At 33.3% G+C, this 25301-nt stretch overlaps 1 protein-coding gene across 1 annotated transcript; it reads right to left on the bottom strand.

Moving 5' to 3' along the window:
* Nucleotides 1-1196: 1196 nt before the first annotated feature.
* LOC126748087 (NADH dehydrogenase [ubiquinone] 1 alpha subcomplex subunit 9, mitochondrial) lies at nucleotides 1197-20943 on the bottom strand. Its single transcript, XM_050457091.1, has 2 exons — nucleotides 20239-20943; nucleotides 1197-1880 (listed from the first exon to the last, which is right to left on the bottom strand). The coding sequence occupies exons 1-2, from the start codon at nucleotides 20822-20824 to the stop codon at nucleotides 1261-1263; spliced, it is 1206 nt and encodes a 401-aa protein (XP_050313048.1). The 5' UTR covers nucleotides 20825-20943; the 3' UTR covers nucleotides 1197-1260.
* Nucleotides 20944-25301: the final 4358 nt, after the last annotated feature.

Here is a 25301-nt window from a genome sequence, read left to right as displayed (position 1 = left end):
TAAAGCCTTGCAGCATGGAACACTAAATATACCTCCACCAAAACGACTGCCAGGAAGCAATGATTCTTTGCCCCATATCATAATTGGTGATGAATCGTTCCCATTATGCACGTATTTAATGCGACCTTACTCACTCGATGACGCGTTAAGAGATGAAGAAAAAAAAGTAGTCAACTATAGGTTGAGTCGTGCTTGAAATACGGTAGAAATAAGAAAGAAGTACTTATTTGGGATACTAGCAAGGAAATTTAAAATTTTCGAACACAAGTTGTCTATATTGCCCGAAAACGTCGTGACTGTTGTACTGGCTACATGCTGTCTTCATAATTTTCTAAGGAATGACACATGTCATTGGACAGAAAATGATTTGCATGTTTCTATTTTCGACATGAGGGGTTTGCGAAACTTAACAAACATTGGTGGTATCACGTGTGGATGCTTTGGCAGTTAGAGATGGCTTCAAGAACTATTTTAACTCGGAAATAGGGTCAGTAGAATGGCAGTTAAGGAGAGTTCGAGCTGGAAGGCAAGTTCAGCAGTAGCCCATCTCATAAGTTTCATTACTCATACTATTTAAAGTAAACAATAGCACAGTTTTAAATAGATGGAAGCAATGAAATGAATGAAACAAAGAAACAGCTATCTAAAATTTACTGAACCCATCTTGACAATAAAATGTACGTCAAAAATATTGTATAGTCAAGTCCAACAATAACAATAAAATTGAGTTGTAAAAATGACTTACCAGTTGTATTCAATTTACTTCCAATTTCTTCCCAAATGTTGTCCCGTCTTTGTTGGTTGGAGTAATAAAAATGTTTTAAATTATATAATTCTTCATAGTCTTGTACAACGGCATGTGCGATGTCCATATTCGCTGCAGATATCAACAAAATAGTGCCGTCGCCTGTGGTGGCTAGCAACAGGTCGAATGCGAAATGGCGGCCGAGCGGGCCGAATGAAGTGCGTCCACTGATTGGCAATCCGTATGACGTCAGCGGCACGCATCGGAATAGTTGTCTCTTCGAGAATTCGCGCTAGTAATACCGACAGTACAATGCGTACGATCCGTTCGCTGCGGACCAGTAAACGCACTTATATGCCAAAGAGTGTAAAGAATAGTCAAATCCGTTTGATGCGATTCGTCCGATACCGACCTGTGAACGCTTACCTTAAAAGCGAATTACACCAATAAATAACTCTTTACAATCATTTTATTTATATTATTAACAATTAATGTGTCTATATATGGACAATAAATTATGCGGTAATAGCCTTTGGTGGCTCGGCGGGGGTAAGCGGATCGTCGGCATCGAATCCATAGTACAATCCATAGATCCAGGGTCTCAACTCCCACGGCACCTGTTCCTCCATGGTGGTCAGATTGATGCCCAAATCCTGCAAACCGAGCATTTCCGCATTAACATTATCGGACACGTGTTCCCTTTCGAGCCTTTCCCAGTGTAAATGCCCTATAGGCCAATTCGGCGAGAACTTTTCGGTCAAACTGACCTTCAATTTGAAAAGAAGGTCGTACTTCATGTTGTACCTTTTGAAACCCCACTGCTCGTTGCCCTTTTGGGTGATTCGATAGAAATAGTCGACCAGTTCGCTTAAGAGATATCGTTTGGGGCCGTAAGCTTGATAGATTTTTCCGGCGCTGTCTGGATCCTTAATGGCAGCCACGATGCCAGCAGCTAAATCTGACACGTGGACAGGTTGTTTTTCGGTTTTTTCACCGTTTTCCCAGAGAGGCATGTTCTGGAATTGACGTCTCCAGTTGTGCATGTAGTAACGGAGGAATCTGTCTTCTTGGCCATAGACATCGGTTGGCCTAAAGATGGTCGCTTGTGGGAATTCTTCTAAGACTGCACATTCACCTGAAACAAGGAAATTTGATGAAAATACATTTTTGGGTCATTCAATTATGGTCAGACAATTATAAGTCATTAAATCTTAGTGCAATAAGAACATCAAACAGCTATCCTCTTGAATAATTGGTAGAAAGAAATTGTAATTGTATTTTTTTGAAAGAAAGCAATGAAATATCTGTGTAGGTAATAGCATAAAGGATCTTTGAACTAAAAATCCTCATCCCAAATTGTCCATCCAATGAACTTTTTCGACTGTTTATGAAACAAATGAAATATTTATTAATATATTACACAGTATGTGTTTGTACAAATAATAATTCTAGTATCTAGAATTACAAGTTCGGTGATAGTGTAAAAAATTCAAAAAGTACAGGTTTTAAGTGTTGTGCTAAAAGAAGTTGTAATGTCTGTGTATGTATAAACTGTTATGCAATCTACCACAATAGCTGCATAAAACGTATGGGAAATATTCTAAAAGTAATTGACAAAACAAAAATTGTATGCTGCTTGGAGTCGGCAAATGTGACGGCAAATTCCCATGAAAATGCCGTTAAAAAAATAGAAAAAATTACACTAGAAATAGAGTACCTTAAGAAAATGTTGGACGAGTTGGCAGACAAAAAAAACATGTTACAACAAAATAATCAATTATTATGCAAAAAAGTCACAAATTTGAAAACTGCTACAAAAATAAACAAAAACAATGCTGGTTTGACATTGGCAACTACCGGCGATAGTGCTACTACGACTATCGCTTTTGAACAGGCGCCTAAAGTGTTCTTCAGGATCGATATCGACAAAGCGATACCAAGAACATTTTACGAAGGATTGAAACAATTATTTAAATGGAACCTTAGAAGTACCAAAAATGGCAAATCGGAATGGTTCTGTAACTGACTTCACTCCAGTTCAAAAAAGGAGTACAAAGAAGAAAAATCTAGGCACAGGTGAAAAGGATCCTAACTTTTAAGGTCGAGATAGGAGGCTTTGGCTCAAGGTGAATTGGGTAAAGCGAGCGGCAACTGAAGATGTGATTCTAAATTATATTCGAAAAAGGATGGTTTTGAAAATGTTAACTTGTTGGTAAAAGAGGTACCCACTGATGAGCATAGGCTTTATAGTGGGGACTCCAATGGACAAAAAGGAATGTGTGTATGAACATTCTTTTTGGCCTAAGTATGTAGGGGTTAACAGATTTGAATTAAAAAAAAAACATAGGGATTTTTAAATAATTTAGGTAATGAACTAGGCCAGCAAAGAGATGGTAATTTTTTATGAATAATTCCAATGAAAATTTTAATTAGTCAAAAAGTACTAAGATAGAAGTGATATTTTGTATAATGGGTCATGTAAACATTAGATCTCTTAGCTCTTCTTTCTCCGAGGTATCTGCATTGCTGCAGCATGACCAGTTTCACTTATTTGGGGTAAATGAAACACACTGTAGGGTTGGTTAACACCAGTACTACCTGATAATGTAGTAAACGAGCTGTGTTCTTTTATGTAGCCCAGTGTTTACCAGAATAGTACAGTATTGAATGAAAGTGTCTCTTATAGCAAGAATATTGAAATGATGGTTGAACAACTATGGGTAGATATAAAATATAGGAATAAATCTTTTCTGGGAGGAACATTTTATAAACCCCCACAGGTTAGTTACAGTTTTTTGAATATTATAGATACCTTCTTGTCTAATATGTCTACTTCATATGACTAAATAACAAGTGACATAAAAAATACAGATGAAATTCTAAAATACTTACTGAGTTACTTAACACATACACAAATTCTAAACAATAACAAACAATTCTTGAATGGTACATTGCACGACATCTAATGAGCAGTTAAAATTATAACAAAATTGAACAATATGAGATTAGCAGACTTCTACTGAGTACTGGGAGCGAGTGAGAGAGAACCATCGGACTCTAGTGTTATAGGGTGTGAATAAATAAACAAATAAATGTTTGTTAATAAGTCAGATCAAATCAAATGTCAGTGTTACTGTTAGGACCCAAGGAATTAAAAAAGTGTTGCTCTCAAATTGAGTTTGCTCATTAATACAAGTGTAAACCGGTCATTTGATGGCTTTATTTATTTCCAGGATTTCCAAAAGATCCAACCTTAACCCCTTCTGACAAACATGGAGCACCTCGGTATCCGCCCCAGGCTCGAACCCATCTCCGTCCCAATCCGGTCTCAATAATATGAATATACTCCACTTCAGAATGGACTTTTTCGTTAATATAAGATCAGTTTGTCTGGCATACCAAGTCCGAAATTATAGAAAACTTAGCTTGGCCCGCACAAGAATACGCCAGAAGATATGGTTCAATAACGAATGTTTGAAAAACGATTTGGTTCCAAACTACATAACACTCAAGAGCTACTCAAGATCAAATAGCTCCATAAAGGCCCTTAAACTAGCTAGAAGAAAATGGGTACAAGACGAGATAAGAAATAACCACAGACTGCAACTTGAATGACACTAACCAGAAACTAAAATTTATTTATTTTTTACTGACCAGACTTCATAATATTGAGCTCCTTACCCTCATGAACTATATTGAAGACTTTGTAAACCGAGAGAGCGAGAAACATCGTACTGTATTAAACAAGAAACTCTATTACTTAAAATTAAAACAAAAACCTTTAGATGATAGTGGCTACTCTGTTACATCTGATAGAACTTCAAAAACTTCTCTACATCAATTTCATCCCCGTTTTATAAATTTAAGTAACATACAGCTTTCCAAAAACGATGAAGAAATATTAAATTTAGGACTTAAATTCAACTTGACCATTCTGATAGACTAACGGTGTCTGAGCAAACTCTGGTAGACTGTGAAAGAGTGTTGAAGTCCACCAACTTACCTAATCCAGATCTAGTTAGAGCTGACATCTCTTTGAAGGTTAACAAATTTCTAAATTCAAAAGGAATAAATGAAAATCGTAAAAACTTTCCAGGTCAACTCATAAACAAACTCAATGATCTTAAAGTTAAAATCAACGAAAATGACCTTATTCTAACAAAAGCCGATAAGGGTAAATGCATCGTACTTATGCTCAGAACTGGATATTACAAAAAAGTCAGTGACTTTCTTAACAGTGATGATTTCCAGATTTTGCCTTACAATCCTACTTCTAGATTTATTCTTCACCTAAAACAATTATTTAAAAGCTGTACAGCTACCTTCGATCATTTTTCTATTTCACCCTACAAACTCCTCCCAATAAAACCGGTTAGTCCACTTCTTTATTGTCTATTTAAAATACATAAAGAAAACTATCCTGTGAGACCCGTAGTTTCCTATATCGATTCTCCCGCCTCAAAACTTTCCTCCTGGTTAACGTCTATCCTCCCTCAACTCACCAATTTCTCTAACCCACTCTCAATAAAAAACTCATATGAACTTACCAAAAATTTAATAAAAACAGAAATACCCCCTAACTCATTTCCTGTTTCCTTCGATGTTTCTAACCTATTTCCAAGCATCCCACCAGAAGATTGTTCATTATACGCCCGAGAACTTCTCTTTTCACAAAGCAATCTACCTACTCATATCATATTACAAATTTGTTCTCTTATCGACAGTGTACAACAATCACATATCGACAGTGTGCAAAACTTCTTTCAAGTTGATAATAAATTATATTGTCAAAGGTCTTGCAATGGGTTCCAACTTGTCACCTTTTCTGGCAGAAGTGTTTATGTTTTTTCTTGAAAGAGAAATCTCAAATTGCGAGATTTATAAAAAACATATAAGATGTTGGTATATGTACGTCGATGACATATTTACAGTTTTCACTGGTTCCACGGAGGACTTACTGGAATTTCAGGCATTTCTAAACTCTATCAATCGTCCTGTTAATTTCACTCTCGAACAGGAACAATCAGGCAATATACCTTTTTTAGACCTCTTAATTATAAGAACAAACAACATAAAACTCGAATTTGAAATTTATAAAAAACCAACTGCTACGGATAACGTTATACCCTTTTTTTCAAACCATCCAGTTAATCAAAAGCTTTCCGCATTTAACTCACTTCTCCACCGTCTTTTTAATATCCCTCTTTCTCAAAAACATTTTAAAAAGGAACTCAATATAATTTTCCAAAATGCTCGGAACAATGGTTATCCTGACAAGATTATAAATTCTCTTTATTTTAAACATCTTTACAAACATTTAAATAAGCCACATATATACAAAACCGATGGCGTGTACAGAAGCATATCATATTTTGGAAACATATCCCATCAGGTTGCCAAGAGTTTGTCGAGGGACTCCGATGAGCAGTTGCGTGTTTGCTTCAGAACTTCGAATAATTTGTCTAAATCTCTAGTCAACACCAAAGATAAAATTCCCGTCACACACAGATCTGGTGTTTACAGACTAAAATGTTCTTATCCTGACTGCAAATTGTGCTACATCGGACAAAGCGGAAGGAGAATCGAGACGAGAGTCAAAGAACATAATAAACTCATTGAAAAGAATAGAAACCGATTTATAACCAATACCTCTTCTCCTTTCACTGGTAGTCTCCTTCATATGGTTGGCCACTTCGATAGATAATTTGCTACTGAATTTCTACCGGGATACAAGGCTGGAAAAGCTTAATACTGTTGAACTTGTTTTTAAAGACATCTCAGAATATGATATATATATGTCATTTAAAAGAATAAAATAAAAAAGTATGGGTATTGACCAAATAAGTTATAATTTTGTTCTTTTTAGCAATGTGCTTATTGCTCGATGTCTGACAAAGGTGTTTAATTTATACATAATTTATACATAAAAGGGTGACATTAAAGGGTGTGTACATACAAATGTGAAAAACTTCTATTATCAAGCCCCTACCAAAGCAAAATAGAATTGAAAATCTTTCAGAGCTAAGACCAATTTCTCTTTTACTCATCTTTGCCAAAATGTTTTAATTAATAGTGTTGGATATGTGCCTTGAATTTATAAATATGCATGAAATTATACCTTCAGTACACTGTGTCCCATTTTGGATGAGACTGCAGGGTATCTCTGTCATTTTTTAAGATAGAGCTTTGCGGTTTTCGCGACCCTGTATCACTTTTTTGTAAAACTTTTAAAGCCACAAACAGAAATATTCTATACTCTATTTCAGAAGTGTGTAGAGCAATAAAACCTCATTAGGTATGTAAAAGTGGTACCTGGTAATCCACCAATATTTTATGCCACTACCTTAGTTGGGTATTAGTTTCAATGTAAAATTCTTTCTTTTCGTTGATTGCAGGTAGTGCCACCCGGTTTTGGGTCAATTTATGAGTTTTGCCCATTGTTACCCACTGATAAACATTGAAAACGGTTCGCCAAAGGCGTGCAACTGCGACTTGTTTTTTACCTTATAATTAATGTACTTAAATGCTATTTTATTTTAGAAAGTTACTTTTGTTTAAATGGAATAATATATTTTTTTCACAAATTTATTGAACATAATATGTAGAGTAAAACAGTTGAAAATGTCACTTTTGGATCTGGCACTTTTTGAACAGTGTATAACAATTTTAAATTATAATAGATTGTAGTCTTCTTCGTCATCTGACGAACTGTCATCACCTCTTGACATTATAATTAAAGGATCGACTGTCTGATCGATGAGGTTGTCAAGATCCCACATTTTGTCCTCTTGCTTAATTACATGCTGGACTGCTTTTCGCCAATTCTCTGGTGTCGCTTCCGTAATGGCTTGATCAAACAGTAGCTTAACATCTTTCATTTTAAAAGTCGTGTTTTGTCTTGCTACAAATCCTTTTACCTGCGCCCATATCAGTTCTATAGGATTTAGTTCGCAATGATATGGCGGTAAGCGCAGTACAGTTATATTATATTTTTCGGCTATATCTTCCACGGCGTATTTCATGAAACGAGTTTTGTGTAAGTTTGCTATTGCCAGCAGTTCTTTTTTTATCAAATTTGCTTCAAACGCAATACCTTTTGCAGTCAGCCAATCGATAATTTCTTGCTTTCTCCAACTTGAAGTTGGCGTCTTCTCTATTCGCCGTGAATGATAGCTTGCGTTATCCATAACCACCACCGAATTAGCCGGAAGAAATTTTATCATTTCACCAAAATAGTCCTCGAAAACGTCTGAGTTCATGTCTTCATGGTAATCTCCTGTGCGAGTCGACTCAAAGGTTAGCAGACCTTCTTTTAAAAATCCCTCTTCGCTTCCAATATGTGTGATTATAAGTCTTTTTCCTTTTCCCGAAGGTACTTTAATACCCGTAGACAGGCCTTCTATGAAAGCTTGGCGAGCACTGGTTATATTTTTGTCTTGCCACATTTTTTGGACTATATAACCTTCGTTAATCCACGTCTCATCAAGATAAAAAACTTTCTTTTGCTCCCTGCGGTACTGCTTGATACTTCTCAAGTATTGTCGTCTCCAACAAACAATTTCGTCGCTCTCCAGTAAAAGTGCTTTGCGGTTATGCTTTTCCCAGGCAAAATCCATATTTTTTAAAGTTTTCCATAAAAGTTTTCTACTTATCAACGGAATACTGTCATCTCGGCCAAGCTCCATTAAAATTTTGTCTAGGGTGGGTATTTCCTTTTTAAAATAAAAAGAGTGAACTTTTCTTCGAATTATACATTTAGCATTTTCATCAAGGACTTTTGTAGGTCGTCCTGGCTTTTGCTTGGGAGATTCCACTTGACCTGCTACTTTTCTTTCCCGCAACAATTTGAAAATGGTGGACTTTCTAATTCCACTCATTCGAGAACATTTTTCAACAATTTCTTGCACAGTAAAACTAGGGTAATCATGTTTTATGCAATCATGTACATTTAAAATAATAACTTTTTCACTCAGCGATAGTGGAGAATTTTTAGTACATCTTTTCGTTGGACTGAATACCTCCATTTTTTAAATATTGGGATAATAATATTGTGATTACACTACAGCGTAGCAGTGACTATTAACGTTTAAAATATGATTTAAAAGTATTTATAGTCTGTATATATTACCTGACCCCATTTTTGCATGTTACAAAGCGTTAAAAGATAGGTACCTATACAAAAGGATTAAAAGTATTTATTTAGTATTTAATCTCTTTCAAAATAAAGGCATTTAATCCGTGAAAATTAAATTCATAAATATTATAAGTACCTGCGCCTATGAACTACCACGAAATGTAGCCAAACAGAACGGAATTCCCCAGTTTATTGCTCTATACACTTCTGAAATAGAGTATAACTACTTTTGTTCCTGAAATACAGGGTGAAAACGAAAATGTTCACTTTTGGAGATGTTATTATATCTCAGGCCCTGTATAAGATAGAATAAAAATGAAAACTGCTTATAATAGATATTTTTACATAAAAGTCAGTGGCGTATTTAATTTTTTTTTCAATTAAGTTTTTTAAAAATTCAAAAATTTTTAATTAAGTTTTTAAGATTGGGCACAAACTTGGTATTTTAAATGGAACACCCTGTATATTTTAACGTCAAATTTTTGCATTTTTTTTTCTGAATACATTGATGTATCACAACCTATTCTTTAGTAAATTTTAGCTTCAAAAATCAGTAAAATTCATATTTATTTTTGTTTTTAATAGTAGGCCATGAATTCTTACACACATGCATTTAATTATTACTTTTTTAAAACGCCATGTGATTTAAACCTGTTTATTTAACTATATTTTAAACATTAACTTAAAATATTAATATAAACATAAAAATGTTAAAAACAAAAAAAATATATCGGACCAGGTTTAACATTAAAAACTAATTAGTAATTACAAGAATCAAATTAGAAAATTATTAACAAAAACCAAAAAAAAAACAACAAATATAAATTTAATAAAACAGTTCAAACTGCTGTCCATTTTGTCTTATACAAAAACCACATACAGTCTGTATTCGTCTTAAGGCATTTAAAATTATAAAGGGTTGCCTTTGTAAGTTTATGAATGCTTCTTCAGTTGTCGCTCGGAGTTCATTTATATTATTATGCCGATTTGCATAAATTTTATTTATTAAGTACGACCATACAAAAAAGTCCAAAACACTTAAGTCCGGTGACCTCGGGGGCCATCTGATTGGCCCGTGTGTGCCAATCCAACGTCTATCAAAATGGGCACTTAAATATTCTCTAACTACCCTTGAATTATGAGCGGGCGCTCCATCTTGCTGGAAATATATTTGATGTCGCTGGGCTAAAGGTATGTCCTCCAGCAACTCTGGCAAATTATTTTGCAATATATTTAGATATCGTTGGGCAGTTAAGCTACCCTCAAAAATTGTATATACAATTTTAGTGCCCAATACAAAACAGGAAACACTAAAACCAAATCGGCCTTGTTGCTGTCGTTCAAAAGTAATATGTTGGTTTTCTTGATACCAATGTCTGGTATTTTGCCTATTAAATATGCCACTACTGCTTATATGGGATTCGTCAGACCATATTACCTTTTTTACAAAATCCGGATCTTCATTAGTTTTGGTTAAAAACCAATTAGAAAATTCCAGTCGTTTAAACGGATCGTCAGGATGCAATTCTTGAATAATATTTATCTTATACGGTTTAAATTTATGCTTTTTTAAAATTTTTTGCACTTTTGTTTTGGAAACTCCTATCTCTTCCTCTATCTTTCTACAGGAAATTTGGGGTCTTGCTTCCACACACGCTAAAACATTAATTTCGCCAGCTTCATTTCTATCAACATGGGGTTGCCTAGGTTTTGAATAGCAGCCATAATTTAAAAGATTAGATTTTAACCGGAATACCGTAGCCCGAGATGGCTGACGTCTTTCTGGAAACCTAATAAGATCTTTTTTATTTTTTGAATTTTGTAACAAAATAAAATAAGCTAGAGCTTTACCTATTTAAATATAATTGCTGCGCCGCCTCGACATTTTCGTTAGAAAGGTTTAAACATTTTATAATATCATACTTTTCAAAATTTTGGAATTCCATATTTTCACCGTCAGCCATCATTATTGATATGTATTGAGTCTGCTTGTGACTTAGTTTCCATGAATGCAATAAACAAAACATTTTTTTATGCATGTGTCAAAGAATTCATGGCCTACTATTAAAGATTAGGTTGTGATACATCAATGTATTCAGAAAAAAAATGCAAAAATTTGACGTTAAAATATACGTCCGCATTTAAAAAATACCAAGTTTGTGCCCAATCTTAAAAACAGTGCATTGGGAAAAAAAATTAAATACGCCACTGACTATTATGTAAAAATATCTATTATAAGCAGTTTTCATTTTTATTCTATCTTATACAGGGCCTGAGAAATAATAACATCTCCAAAAGTGAACATTTTCGTTTTCGCCCTGTATTTCAGGAACAAAAGTAGTTAGAATATTTCTGTTTGCGGCTTTAAAAGTTTTACAAAAAAGTGATACAGGGTCGCGAAAACCGCAAAGCTCTATCTTAAAAAATGACAGAGATACCCTGCAGTCTCATCCAAAATGGGACACAGTGTACAGTCTGGTTTTCGGAAAAAATCATAAAACATTGTGGAACTGGATGGAGCAAGATCTGAACCTGTTGTTACTGGTTATGGAGTCCCCCAGGGTAGTATCCTCGGCTCCTTTTTTGTTCCATAAATCTTTATGCAGAAGACACACTGCTGTTATCCGGATTTCTTCTTCATAATGCACGTCAATGTATGCAGCAAATTAATGAGGACTATATATTTAAATGGTCAAGACAGCATGGAATGATTTTGAATACCACCAAGAGCACATACTTACTCATAGGTTGTAATACAATAAAAAAACAATTTCTTCAATTTAGGTTCTTGTTTAGTCACACCTAGATTACTGCAATGTTGTTTTTTACAATTACCTCATTCTTGAAATGAAGAACAAAATTCAGTTAGCTCAAAATGCCTCTATGAGATTTGTATTCAACATACAAAAATTTGATCACATAACACCAACATATGTTGACAATAAAATACTAAAATATGAAAAGAGAGCAGCTTTACATTTTGGCCAGTTTGTTTATAGAATTTACAAGTCGAGGCACCCTAAATATCTTTCAGACTATTTCACAGCAAGATAAGATTTAAATAGTCACAACCTAAGAAACATTATAAAATTTCAAATACCAGTGCATAGAACTGAAGGTTTTAAAAACTCATTTGCCTATCAGGGTGTATTTTTGTTAAACTCTGAACTTAATAAGATTATGCTCACTTTTCACTTTCAAGAAGAAATACAAGGTTTTTCTGTTAGATTCACATATACCATTATTGTAACGTTAAGTAATTTTAAGAAATGAGTTTAGCATATTCAATACAATAATATTGTATTGAAACTGCCCACTAATACTGTATTTTTCAGGTAGCATGAAAGAAGACATTATGTGAATGTTACCTTTTATGTAATATTTTGTTGTTGCATAATAAACGTTTATTTATTTATATATTTAAATAAATATAATAAAGTAGAATATTAAATTAATACATTGAAATCTATATACAATTCAAACAAAATATAACATACAGAACACCATATCATAGATTAATTCTTCTTGCTCAAATAATTAAAACAGCACTTCAACGCAACAAGAACAATATTCAAAGTCATCAGTCAAAGAAAATTAAAACTACTTTCCAAGTATTCATCAAAATAATAAAAAGCACCATTTACCAAATGTATTTAAATTTTCTTAAAAAATATCTTTATATAAAATTCTTTATATCTTTATATTAAATATATCTAAAATATCTTGGCTTAAAAATTTCTTATGAGGAGTGGAATAACATTAAAGAAATGGACACAATAATAGTCAGAACCTTAGTAGTACAAGTCTGTAATAATGTTCCTACTATGGCTGGTGTATATTTTAATTCTATAAACTAAGAGATATTACTAACAATGTAAATTAATAGATGTTGGAACTCCTATAAATTTGGTGTGTGAGACCACATCTGGTATATTAAGTGAATTTATTCTTAAGCTAAAGTTTAACTTGTTGGTGTTTGAATCATTTAGGGAAAGTCTATTGGCCAAAAACCATTCATGAATATTTTTATTGCTATCACCTAACATGTCTAACCTAGGATCAGAAGTGGAGTACTGGATAACATTACTAGTATCATCTTCAAAATGGATAGGTCTTAAATGTTAAACATTTCTTAAATGTATATGAGCAATAGCAGAGGTCCCAGGACAGAACCTTGTGGACCACCATCATTTATGTTTATGTAAGTTGTGTGATGGTCATAAAAAGAAGCATATGAATCCATACCTAATTCCCATCCTTCTGTGATATTTTGTATGATTTTGTATATTGCCAATGTTGTATATTTGATATTTCTAAAACCAAATTGGGTATCTATAAATAGATTGTTTTTTCAAAATAATTAATTGATCCTTGAAAATTGACTCAAAAATTTTAGAAACTATGGGAAAGAGAAATCGGGACATAATTTTTTAGTTCATCCATTACCCTTAGATATCAAACCGCTTTGGCTCTTTCATAATCTGTTTCCTGTAGTTCATAAAAAATACAAAATTAATCTGACAAATACAAAAATATACCACTAGATAGGAAAATTATGTGCTTTTAATTCTATCACTGTGGTGTGCTTCTACTCTATAATCCTTAACTGGTCTGTTATTTTTGTTTTTATGCATAACTACTTCATAATTTTTATTGATTTTATTTTAATTCATAATTTGTTAAATTACAATATATTTGTCAAAAAGTTTATCTTAAGCCAATAAAATAAAGCATATGTGGATTGATTGATATGTTAAAAGATCCAGGAATATTAAAATTGCTCAATGTTTCTGGCATATTCACACTGTTGAAATGTACATTGCAAGAGCGAGATTTTTTATTCAAGATTCCTGAAATACGAAGATAAAAACTTCGTTAAGGATTTATAATACATAACACAAACATTTTATTGAATTATTTAAACGGTCCCAACTTTAAAATAATTATTGCTACAAACATGATAACCAAAATTAACATAAACAGAAAATAAATAAAATTATTTAACTTGTAGCTAAGATATATATATATTTCATTACAACCACCATGCTAAGAACAAACAGGACAATCCTACGTATTTTTATCAATTACAATGTTTCAAAGCTTTTGTAAATCAAGAGCAGTTTAATAAAATTTATTATTTGTGAACGCTGATATTTTAAATTATTAATAGTAAAGTATATAAGAAGTACACCTTGTAATGATCTGCTTTGCAGTTATGTAATATTAAAACCTTTAAGCATATTTAACAATGAAGAACAAACAAAATGACATTTAAAATTCACAAATTCTTGACCAGATGAAATTCTTAATCACAAATTCACAGGTCATGGATATAGTTGGACTAAAACTGAAGTCTATGGATACTAGAATTTAATAAATAGGCAAGAGTGGAAAAACATGTGACAATTCAGTTGAATATTAAATGTTCCACGATTATTTAAATTGCTTATTTACATGGAATATACAGAGAATTGCTAAATCATATAAGGTTCAAACTCTTCTGAAATTAAAGTTTTTATTGAACAAAAACTCATTATCGTATGCATATTCCATTTTGTAATAGAACACATAGGTAAAATAACTTAATTAATGTTAATGAAATAATTCTATCAAGGTCAAGGCTGTTTCCGACTGATCAGTTGTTCTCAACTGAAATGTGCAGCCTTCCAGCTCTGTATATATTAGAAATAATTAATATTCAGATAACATCAAAAGAGCATAGTTTCTCTTTTCATAGGTATGGATCTAGAAAAAATGTTGCCCCTTGTCTTAATATTATATGACTAGATGTCTTGATCAAAGATTTCTCACTTAACACACTTTTATTTTAACAAAATTAGAACTGAAATAGAAAGAAAGAAAGAAAGAAAGAAAGAAAGAAAATATTACGTAAGACAAAACAAAATCTTGTGTACCAGCATCTTAAAAACTAAAAAATTCCAAATTCACTTTAAATTTCAAATTTCAAACAAACATAACATCTAAAACATTTTATCATAAAATTTACACACATTACCAAAATTAATTATAACAAAACAGATTGAAAAAATAAGTAAAGCTGTCAATAAAACAGAATTTAGAGGAAGTAAATTAAAATATTTAATAGGAAACAAAAATAAAACACTAAAATGATGTCAGAGCACAGGTCAAAAGGTATCATTAAAAAAATCGTCGAGGCTATAATATGCCCTGGATAATAAAAGTGATTTTAATTTCTTGTTGAATTTCTTAAATTCTAAAATTTGTCTGATACATAGAGGAACATGGTTGTAAATTTTTTTGCTAAGGTATATAAGTGAGTTCTTGGTGAGAAAAAAGAGTTAGGATTTTTTGAGATATAAAGAGACGTTTACAAGAATCTCTTATCCCAGCGGAACATAGGTATCTAACTGCCTTTTTTTGAATCACAAAAATTATGTTTAATAATCCCTTGTTGCTTAAACTCCAAAAAGGCAAGCTATAACGAAGATGGGACTCAATAAGAGAAAAGAACACTGAACCTGCAACTACCCCTCCCAGCTCATGCCTCGCCATTCTTACTGCAAAGCATCCAGAGGATAATTTTGATGCAAGATTTACGATATGATCTTCGAAGCGAAGGCGACCATCAATGGTAATACCAAGTAACTTACAGCTTTCTTTGTATTGCAAGGAGGAGTTTTCACTAAACATAAGGCCCTGAACGTCACACTTAAATCCCATAATAAAGGTTTTTCCCACATTAATTACAAGCCTGTTTGCAGCACACCACTCCAATAAAATCTTAAGATCCTTAAAAACCTGGGCTCTAACATCAGAATCTCTATGATTCCATAAAATGGTGGTATCATCAGCAAACTGAACCACTTTGCCCTGCAGTTTTAATGAACCCAAATCATTTACATAGAGCAAAAATAATAGTGGTCCTAACACTGAACCCTGAGGTACTCCAGTTTTAAGGGATCTGGAATCGGATAAACATCCAGATACTGTAACTCTTTGGGTACGATTAGACAGATAGGATTCCAGCCATTGCAATGCCACACCTCTAAAGCCATAATTATTGAGCTTAGATAGCAGTATTCCATGATCTACACAATCAAATGCCTTGACATATACATAGACACTCTCCAAAAAGCCGAAAACAGCGTCATGAGTCCCTTTTGTTGTTTGAAATCCAAACTGATTTGCAGATAAAATGCAGTTATGTTGCAAAAAAGACAAAATTCTGATTTTTGCAAGTTTTTCAACTATCTTGGAGAGGGTAGATAATATAGAAATTGGACGGAAATTACAAGGCTCACTCAAATCTCCACCCTTATAAAGAGGGATAACCACTGCCTCTTTCAAACATGCTGGAAAGATGCCATTATGAAAGGAATTGTTTATGGCAGAAGCTAAGGCACTCAATGCTGAGTCAGGCAAAAGGAGTAGTAATTTTGATGATATTCCATCAGCTCCAGCTGATTTATGGTTTTTTAGGCTTTTAATTGCATCTTCAAAGTCAGTAAGGCTAACAGGATAAAAGAAAAAAGAATTCTGAACTGACACTTGTTGAATATAATGCAAAGGATCAATATTAGTATTCACATCCTTGAGCAATAACTGAGGAATATTACAGTAATAATCATTTAAACTATTTGGTCTTACTTCTGGTTTTGAAACTTTCTTGTGAGAATGCCTGACGTCATTTATAATTGACCAACATTCTCTCTGCCTATTTGAGGACACATTCAAGTGGTCACTATAATATTTAACCTTTGCCGCTTTTATCGTCTTTCTGTATAGACTACGATATTTCTGATGATAAAGAATAATGTTTGCATTAGTTATATACTTGTACAACTTAGCCAAAAAACGGAGGTTTTTAGTTGAAGTTCTGAGGCCTGCTGTGACCCATGGTTTTCTATTTTTCATTTTAAGCCTCTTTTTAGGAAAACACTGATTGATCTGGTCACATAGTACATGAAATAACAAAGTAAACGGGTCAGGAGCCATTTCAACTGCATTCCAAATTAACCAAAGCTGTAGCAGAAGAAAAAGCATTGAAATTTGCTCTGCTGAAAAATCTTCTTATATAATGAGATGAAGGAAATACAGTGTTGCATGAAATCCTAGAGAGAATGGCTTCATGGTCAGAAATACCAGATGAGAGTACTCTACATGACACATCATTTAAATTTGTACACAAATAATCAATAGTAGTTGCAGATGAGGATGTTATATGTGTGGGTGAAAGAACATGCATCTTTAAGTCATAAGATTCCAATATACTTAAAAGGGATGTATGATATGACAGCAAGCTTACATCAGTGAAGTTAATATTAAAGTCACCAGCCAATATAACTATGGAGTGGAGAGACAATTGGGATAATAGAGAATCAAGTTTGTCCAAGAACATACCAATATCTCCTGTGGGTGGTCTATAAACACAAAGAACATATAAATTAAATCACTTACAAAGGGAGAATTCAAAAACCTTCTCCAACAGAAAGCTATCATACTTATTAATTTTACAGAAAAAAGCTTCAATTGTTTGTTTAACTAAAATAGCTGATCCTCCATGTATGGAGTGTTGACGACAAAACATTGATATAGGAATATAATCAGATATTAAGAAACAAATCAGATATTAAAAAAAATAAAAGCAATAATGACATGAAAAAAACTTTTAATAAAAAAATCAAGGAGTTTTATTGTGATAATATCAGTTTATTCTCAAGGTATCTCAGTTACAAGTTTTTTCTTTTGTTATTTATTTCTTTTTATTTATTTTGTTTTTCTTTTTTTTTTAAGTGCAAAACTGGCCCTAGAAATGTATAATTTGTTTTTTTTTAATTAATTTTATATGTAACTATATTTACTATACATATTTCACAGATGCAAAGGTGTGTGCAATAGGTGCAAGCAATTTTTTTTTTAATACATTATCTTAAGAATTTATGTAGACACAATTATTTGTCTAAATGTACAATTTAATAATATTTTTAATGATCATAATATAATTAAACATCATAATATCATCATAATATATTAAACATTATTCTAGGTTTACTGTATGTAGGCATTAGGTATGTAATCATTAGTTTAATGTTAAATTCGCATAGCTTTTTTGTAATTAATAGCACTGTTACTTAATTCATATTATATAGCTTGAAAAGACAGACAAAGAGGGAAGAGGGAAGAAAGAAAGAGTAGCAGAAATCTCATTATATTAACTAATTGTCTTGATTGTTGTAAAAGCCCTAAGCCTTGATTGTTGTATAGTAAAAGACTTTTTAAACATGGATGCTCTAAATCAATCAATCAATCAATTTATTAATGCCAATATACAAAATAGTATTCACACAAGTCAAGAATTACAAAGTTAAAGTTAAAAAACATGTGACTGTTTATAAAAATTGATAATAAAATTTTTCCTAAAACACTACATAAAACTCATTAAAACCAAAACACAGTGATTGATATACATACTATGAACAATACAAAATCACAATATGTCCTAAATAAAATGCAATATATAGGTAGGTACTCAATATCACAGATAGAATGTGAAGTTTAAAAACTGTTCAGTTGAATAGAAGGCATTAGAGACTAGAATTTGTTTTATTTTATTCTTAAAACGTTCCAAATCTAAATCGCCATAGTCGGTAGGAAGTTTATTATATAACTTAACAGCTAGAAATCTGGGACCACTCTGACACCTTGTTAAGCGTTGGTAAATTGGAACTAGCCTATTTATGTTTCTAGTACCATAGTTGTGTATATCACAAGTACTTTATACTGATCCTTATCCCTGTGTAACCATAAAATATTTTCCAATATATATACGGAACGTAGGGTAAGTATTCCCTTCATAGAGAAAACAGATCTACAATCCTCCCTGCAACCCAGCCTACCCAAAATTCTGATTACCCTTCTCTGTAGTAAAAACAACCTTTTTGTTTGTGGGCATGACCCCACTCTAGAATAGCATAAGTGGCTAAGGGATGGAAGGTGCCAAAATAGGCTGTTCTTAAGCCAGATTCAGATAAACATCCAGCTAGGCGACGAAGGGCATATATTGATGTTTTTAGCCTTCCAGCAACAATATTAATGTGGGAATGCCAGTGAAGTAGAGGATCCAATAAAACTCCCAGAAACTTAACGGAAGAATCCTTTGATATGTCAGCTGGTCTCGGAGTAAAAATAACTTTGTTGGTCTTGTCTGCGATAAGATGCAATCGGTTCATGTTAAACCATTCCTGAATTCCCCCCTGCAATACTCCCAATTTCCTCTCTACGGTCTCAAGAGTATCTCTGGCACATGCCGCTGTCGTGTCATCAGCAAAAATGGTGAATTTACCAGATGGTTCAGTTAATGGTAGGTCATTTATATAGATCAAAAAGAGGATAGGCCCCAAAACAGATCCTTGGGGAACACCTATGGTTATCCCACTTTTTGCTGATGACACCTCACCAACACTTACCATCTGATCTCTACTGGTCAGATAGGAAGTAAGAAGTTTAACACTGTTGGGACTGAGTATATAGTTAGAAAGTTTTTGCAGCAATATGTTATGGGGAACACAGTCGAATGCCTTGCTCAGATCACAAAACAAAACACTGCCATATTGCAAGCTATCAAAAGCATTTAACAAGTAATCAACTAAGTCTAAAATGGCCATAGTGGTACTTTTACCCTTCCTGAAACCAAACTGGCTGGATGTAAAAAGATTGTTACCCTCAAAAAATTTCACAAGTTGAGCAGCAATACATTTTAAAAAGATTTTTGAGGGCAGCAAGGAGATAGGACAGTAGTTCTCAGGCCTAAAAATGCCAAGATCCTTGATTGTATCAGAATACTGAACAGGGCTTCCCTCTATATTGTATGATGTTACAACTTTTTTACTTCTTTTGTGAAAACTAATATAATTACATTTCTTTATGTTTAAGAATAAGCTATTGTTGACACAACAATCATTTATGTGATTGGTGTGTCAACAAATTGTCTGTGATCAACTCTATCAAAAGCCTTGGAGAAGTCTGTATAAATCACATAATATAGTATAGTAAGCAGTACATAGAGTAAGCAGCAGTTTGAGTAGCATCTTTTTATAATTTAGTTAACTTGCATTTGCAAACTAATTTTTCAGTCTAAATTAGGTGCAAGATATTTTGCATCAGATTTGATTACTAAATATCCATTATTATTTGAAAAGGTAATATAGTTCAATTTTGATAAGTTTTTTTCAGTTCCAAAGAATAAAGTCAAACATTTTAATTATGTACCCTTTACATTTTTTATGTAAATATTTATTAATAAAAATCTAGGTTTGAAGTACATCACACCACATAGCATGACATCCAAAAGTTAAAAATTGTAAGTAAATGTACTAACCTAGTGCCTTGCTCTTCAACCACCGAGATCCACCTTTCAAAAACACCTCCTGGGGCTCTCCTAAGACATTCAAAGCAGATACATGTATAAATCTGCTCACTCCAGATTCCTTGGCGATTCTAGCCAATCTCCTGGCCCCATCCACATGTACATCATTATAACTAAAATTCCTGGTTTCCCAGTCTCGCCCCACCAAATTAATCACTACATTAGAATACTTCATCACTTTATGAATCGACTCTTCATCTCTCAGATTGTAATGGTGAAAATAAACTTGCCCCAAGTCGCCCACAAGTTTAAGCCTCATGGGGTCGTAACTGTCTCCTCGGTAAGGCAGGATCAACTGCGAGCCGATCTTGCCCAATCGGTTGCATACATATCGACCTATGAAGCCTGTACAGCCGAATACAGTGGCCACTACACCATTAAAACTGGATCTACCACCTGTACCCCTTTTATATAAGGAGATATTGGTGTAATCTGCATCCTCTGTAGAATAGGTTCTGGAGTGGTTGTAAGAGATCGCCACTAGGCCTAATCTAGGCTGTGCAGCCGCCCTTAGGCTTACCGACATCGCGCCACTCATCCTTATTTGCAAAGAAAAACTTACTGCAATGTATATATAATGTATATATAATGTGGATTCTCAGGGCTTTCAGGGTAATTTGACAAATCCAGCTTGATGTGTTTTGTTGTGTAATATGTGGATTGGGAGTGTCTACATGAAGTAAATTTAGGCAATTATTAAAAGCACGTTGACAGCTAACAATTAGCAGTGTTGCCAAAATGGGTTCTCAGCGAAACGTCATTAAGGCGGGTTGGGTTGGGGTAGTAATAATGTTAAATTATTTAAACCTCAAAGAAAGAAGCTCAATTATGTTGTTTAAGGATCTTAACTGCCCTAAAATGTACCTGATTTTCTTCTTTTAGCTTTAAAAATAATATTTATAATATATGAATTCCGAGTGTTTACTACTATCTAGCGAGAACCAGAGTGATTTTAAAAATTAATTAAAAGCACAATGACAGTTTGACATTTATCAGCTGTGGGGCTTTTCTTCTTCTTCTTTATAGTTTCTGCTCCCTTAGGGAAATGAAATCTGCCACTACATGTGTTTAGACTAATGACTCTAAAGCCCATTCGGGCTTCGTTCGCGTTAGAGGCTACATTGATTTTTGGAGGCAGTGTTTTTAACTCTTTCCCTCTAATCTCTTATTGTTTGTGTGTACGTTGTTTAACGGTAAGTTGAGCTTATTATACGTTGTATTGGCTTTTCATTGTTTTGGCTTACATCATCTGCTTTTTGGCTAGAATTTTTTCATTTTGTGCATGCTTGTCTTAAATTCTTGCTTTCAGTTAAAGTAATATGAGCAATGCAGGGGGGGGGGGCGGCCCCCCCTGCCTAAGGTAAAAAGTTCAGAGGAATGTGTTGTAGGTAATGCTGGTATTCTTCAAGATTCTACAAATACCAAACTTGAAAAAGAACCAATTCTTTATTCTCAAAGTGATAATGGTCCATTTTTAGTTTATCTGGAATCCACTGAAAAAGTGGGCTTCAGTATAGGCAAGTTTAATAACATAAAAATTGCTAGAGATATCTTTAACCTGAACCTTAATGATGTAAAAAAAATTAAAAACAAAGGCCTAAATAGAATTTCCATAGAATTCATTAATTATCAAGCAGCAAATAACTTTGTAAAAAATAAAACTTTACTCAATAAAGGGTATAAAATTTTCATTCCTTTTAATTTTGTGACATGCAAAGGGTTAGTCAGGCAGATAGATTTAGAAATAGGGGAAGGAGAACTCTTAGAGTGCTGCAAAACAAATAGTGCAGTTGAAATTCTCGAAGTCAGGAGATTGAATCGTAGAATTGTTAAAGATAAAGAAACCGTATATGAACCTACTGGGTCAGTCCTCTTTACTTTTAAGGGTGTTTGTCTTCCTAAATCTATAAATTTATATAGGCTCGAAAGACCAGTATCCATATATATATCTCCAGTAACACAGTGTTTTAGATGTTTGCGCTATGGACATACTCGTACAAATTGCAAAGGCAAAGAGAGGTGTTTTACATGTGCAGAGGAAAAAAATAACAATGAAGAGGAGCACTCCTGTTGTGAAATTAAATGCTTCTATTGCAAAAACCCACACAAGTCAACAGACAAAAGCTGTCCAGAGTACACCAGACAGAAAAATATTAAGGAACTAATGGCTTTCGAAAATATTACCTTTTATGATGCTAGCGAAATCATTAAAAAAAACTACATCTCAAGAGATGAATTTATATATCGTCCTACAGAATTCCCAAGCTTACAAAATATAACCAGACAAGACCCTTCAGAAAATACAATCCAACCATCACAGAGACGCACACAACATGCAAAAACAGCACCTATAAAACGATCTTTTCAACAAGTTGTCACTGAAAACAATAGGAAAAAACGCATAATCCATAAGGGTTACAAAAAAGCACATAATGAACATTTAATGTTTCCCAATTCAAGACCTCAAAAAGAAACTAGAGCACCCATTTTTCCACAAATTTCAGAAAATAATTTAAATACATCATTGCCTAGTACTAGTGCAGTTCACACTTATAATTTACAAGAACCTCCTTAACCTGATGATGTCAGGCATATTATTAATGCAATCTTAAACACCTCAGAACATAATAAAAGATTAATCCAAAGTATATTGTACAACCAAAACCTTGACATGGATATTGATCCCAGTTTTCAATCCGATTCAACCTAAAAGTCTACCTTGCTTCACACCCTTATGTTAAATAGAAATAAACTAAAAATTATCTGCTGGAATCTGAAAAGTTTAAATTCCAATAGGGACAATTTAATTAGCCTTGTGCATAAAGAAAGTCCCGATATTGTTTTAATAAATGAATCATGGCTAAAAACTAACGACACCTTCAATCTAAATACATATGTTACAATCAGGCAGGACAGACATGACGGTTATGGGGGAGTGGTCACCTGTATTAAAAAAAATCTTATTTTTAAGGAAATCGAAACTTTTTCATCAGACAACACACAATATATAATAGTAGAGATAGGTAATTTACAAGTGGTCAACTTCTATTGTAATTCACATAACAATATATCTATTGAAGTTTTAAGTAAATTGATTTCTTATAATGCTAAAAATATAATAATCATGGGGGATTTTAACTCCCATCATCCCTTATGGGATAAAGCCACACCTAATAAAGGTGGTAGAATTATCAGTGATTTTATTCAAGATAATGGACTTGTGATTTTGAATGATGGCTCACCAACTTTGTTCCAACTAGCCCTTGCAACACCAAGTGCAGTAGATTTAACTTTGGTAAGCGGAAAATTAGCTACACAAGCGACATGGAATGTTATTAAAGACTGTGGTAACAGTGATCATTTTCCCATATGCGTTATTCTTAACGATAACGGTGATGTTAACTTACATAATAATATTGCCAGTTCTTATAATATCAGAAACTTCAAAAGGGCAAATTGGGAAGCCTATCATGATAAACTCTTAATACAGCTCTCAGATCTTAATTATAATCTGGATTATGACCAATTGATGTCTATAATTTTTGAGGTTTCTGAACACGTAATTCCAATAAAATTGGTTGGAACACCTATGAAGAGGGGTAATCCATGGTGGGATGATGAATGTACATCTTGGGTTAGGAAAAGAAAAAATGCCATAACAAATTTTAATAATGCCCCATCAACAGAAAACTATATTATGGCTAAAAAGACAACTGCAATAACTAGGAAAAAACTAAAACATAAAAAAAAGAAAAATTCAAACTTTTTTGAGGCACTTTAAATAGGAATTCGAGTATCGCATATGTTTGGAACAAAATTAAAAAGTTTAATAACAACTCTAAAATAAGTAGATTTAATCACGTAATTTCAGATAATTTTAAGCAATCCATTTTAGACAATATGTCAGTTATAAATATAGACCCCAGTTTCAATCTGGTTCCGGCCAATGGAGATGACAATTTCTTGCTTTTTTCCTGAAATGAGTTAAACCTGGCCTTAAATAAAAAGAAATCATCTGCACCAGGTATGGATGATGTATCCTATCAAATGTTCAAATTTCTGCCCTTTAAAGCTAAACAAATTCTCTTAAATATCTACAATAAAATCCTAATGGGAGGGGAAATACCGATATCCTGGAAAAAATTCAATGTTGTTAGTATTTTGAAACCAAATAAAAACCCAATGGACCCAGACAATTATAGACCAATTGTATTGTCATCATGTGGTGCTACAGTTTTAGAAATTATGCTCAAGAATCGTCTGGATTGGCAACTGGAACATGATCTGAAATTTTCAAATAGACAGACAGGTTTCCGTAAGGGAAAGGGCATATATGACAATATTGCATTTATCACATCTTATATTAATGATGCATTTCTTTCCTCTGAATCAGTTATAGCAGTCTTTTTAGACATAAAAGCAGCATATGATAATGTAAACATCTATAAAATGTATAATACTCTACAAAACATGGAAGTGCCCAGTCATATGTGTAATGTAATCTACAAACTTTTTACACACCGACTTCTGTATTGTAGGAGCAATAATGGGTCATTCTTGGGTCCAGTGCTGACAACTATGGATCTTCCACAAGGCTCCCCTTTGAGTACCATCCTATTTAATATTTATATAAAAAACATTTTTGACTTAAACCTGGGGGATGCATTTGTAATAGGATATGCCGATGACTTGACAGTAATAATCAAGGGCAAAAACGTAGCTACAATGATTAATAAAATTAACATTGCCCTGGAACGCATAGATTTATATCTTCGGGAAAACAACCTATCCTTATCGATTAATAAGTGTGAAGCAATGTGGTTCACTAGAGGGAGAAAAAGTGTCACCCCACCTCCCATACAAATTAATAATTCAGTTATCCCCTTTAAACAAAACGTCAAATATTTGGGAATAGTATTGCAAGAGAATCTAAAGTGGCCACCTCACATCTTAAAAATTAAAAATAAAGCAAAAAAGTCACTGAACGTCCTAAGAGCATTGTGTAGAGTATGGTG

The sequence above is a fragment of the Anthonomus grandis genome, chromosome 2 (assembly GCF_022605725.1).
Source record: "Anthonomus grandis grandis chromosome 2, icAntGran1.3, whole genome shotgun sequence".
NCBI lineage: Eukaryota > Metazoa > Arthropoda > Insecta > Coleoptera > Curculionidae > Anthonomus > Anthonomus grandis.
This window is presented reverse-complemented; position numbering and strand designations above follow the sequence as displayed.

Bases quoted from the DNA above. Each gene is read 5' to 3' on its own strand.
- LOC126748087 (XM_050457091.1), bottom strand. From the start codon at position 20,824: ATGAGTGGCGCGATGTCGGTAAGCCTAAGGGCGGCTGCACAGCCTAGA. The intron at 1,881-20,238 runs GTTAGTACATTT...TCCTTGTTTCAG, and splicing joins GTTGAAGAGCAAGGCACTAG to GTGAATGTGCAGTCTTAGAA.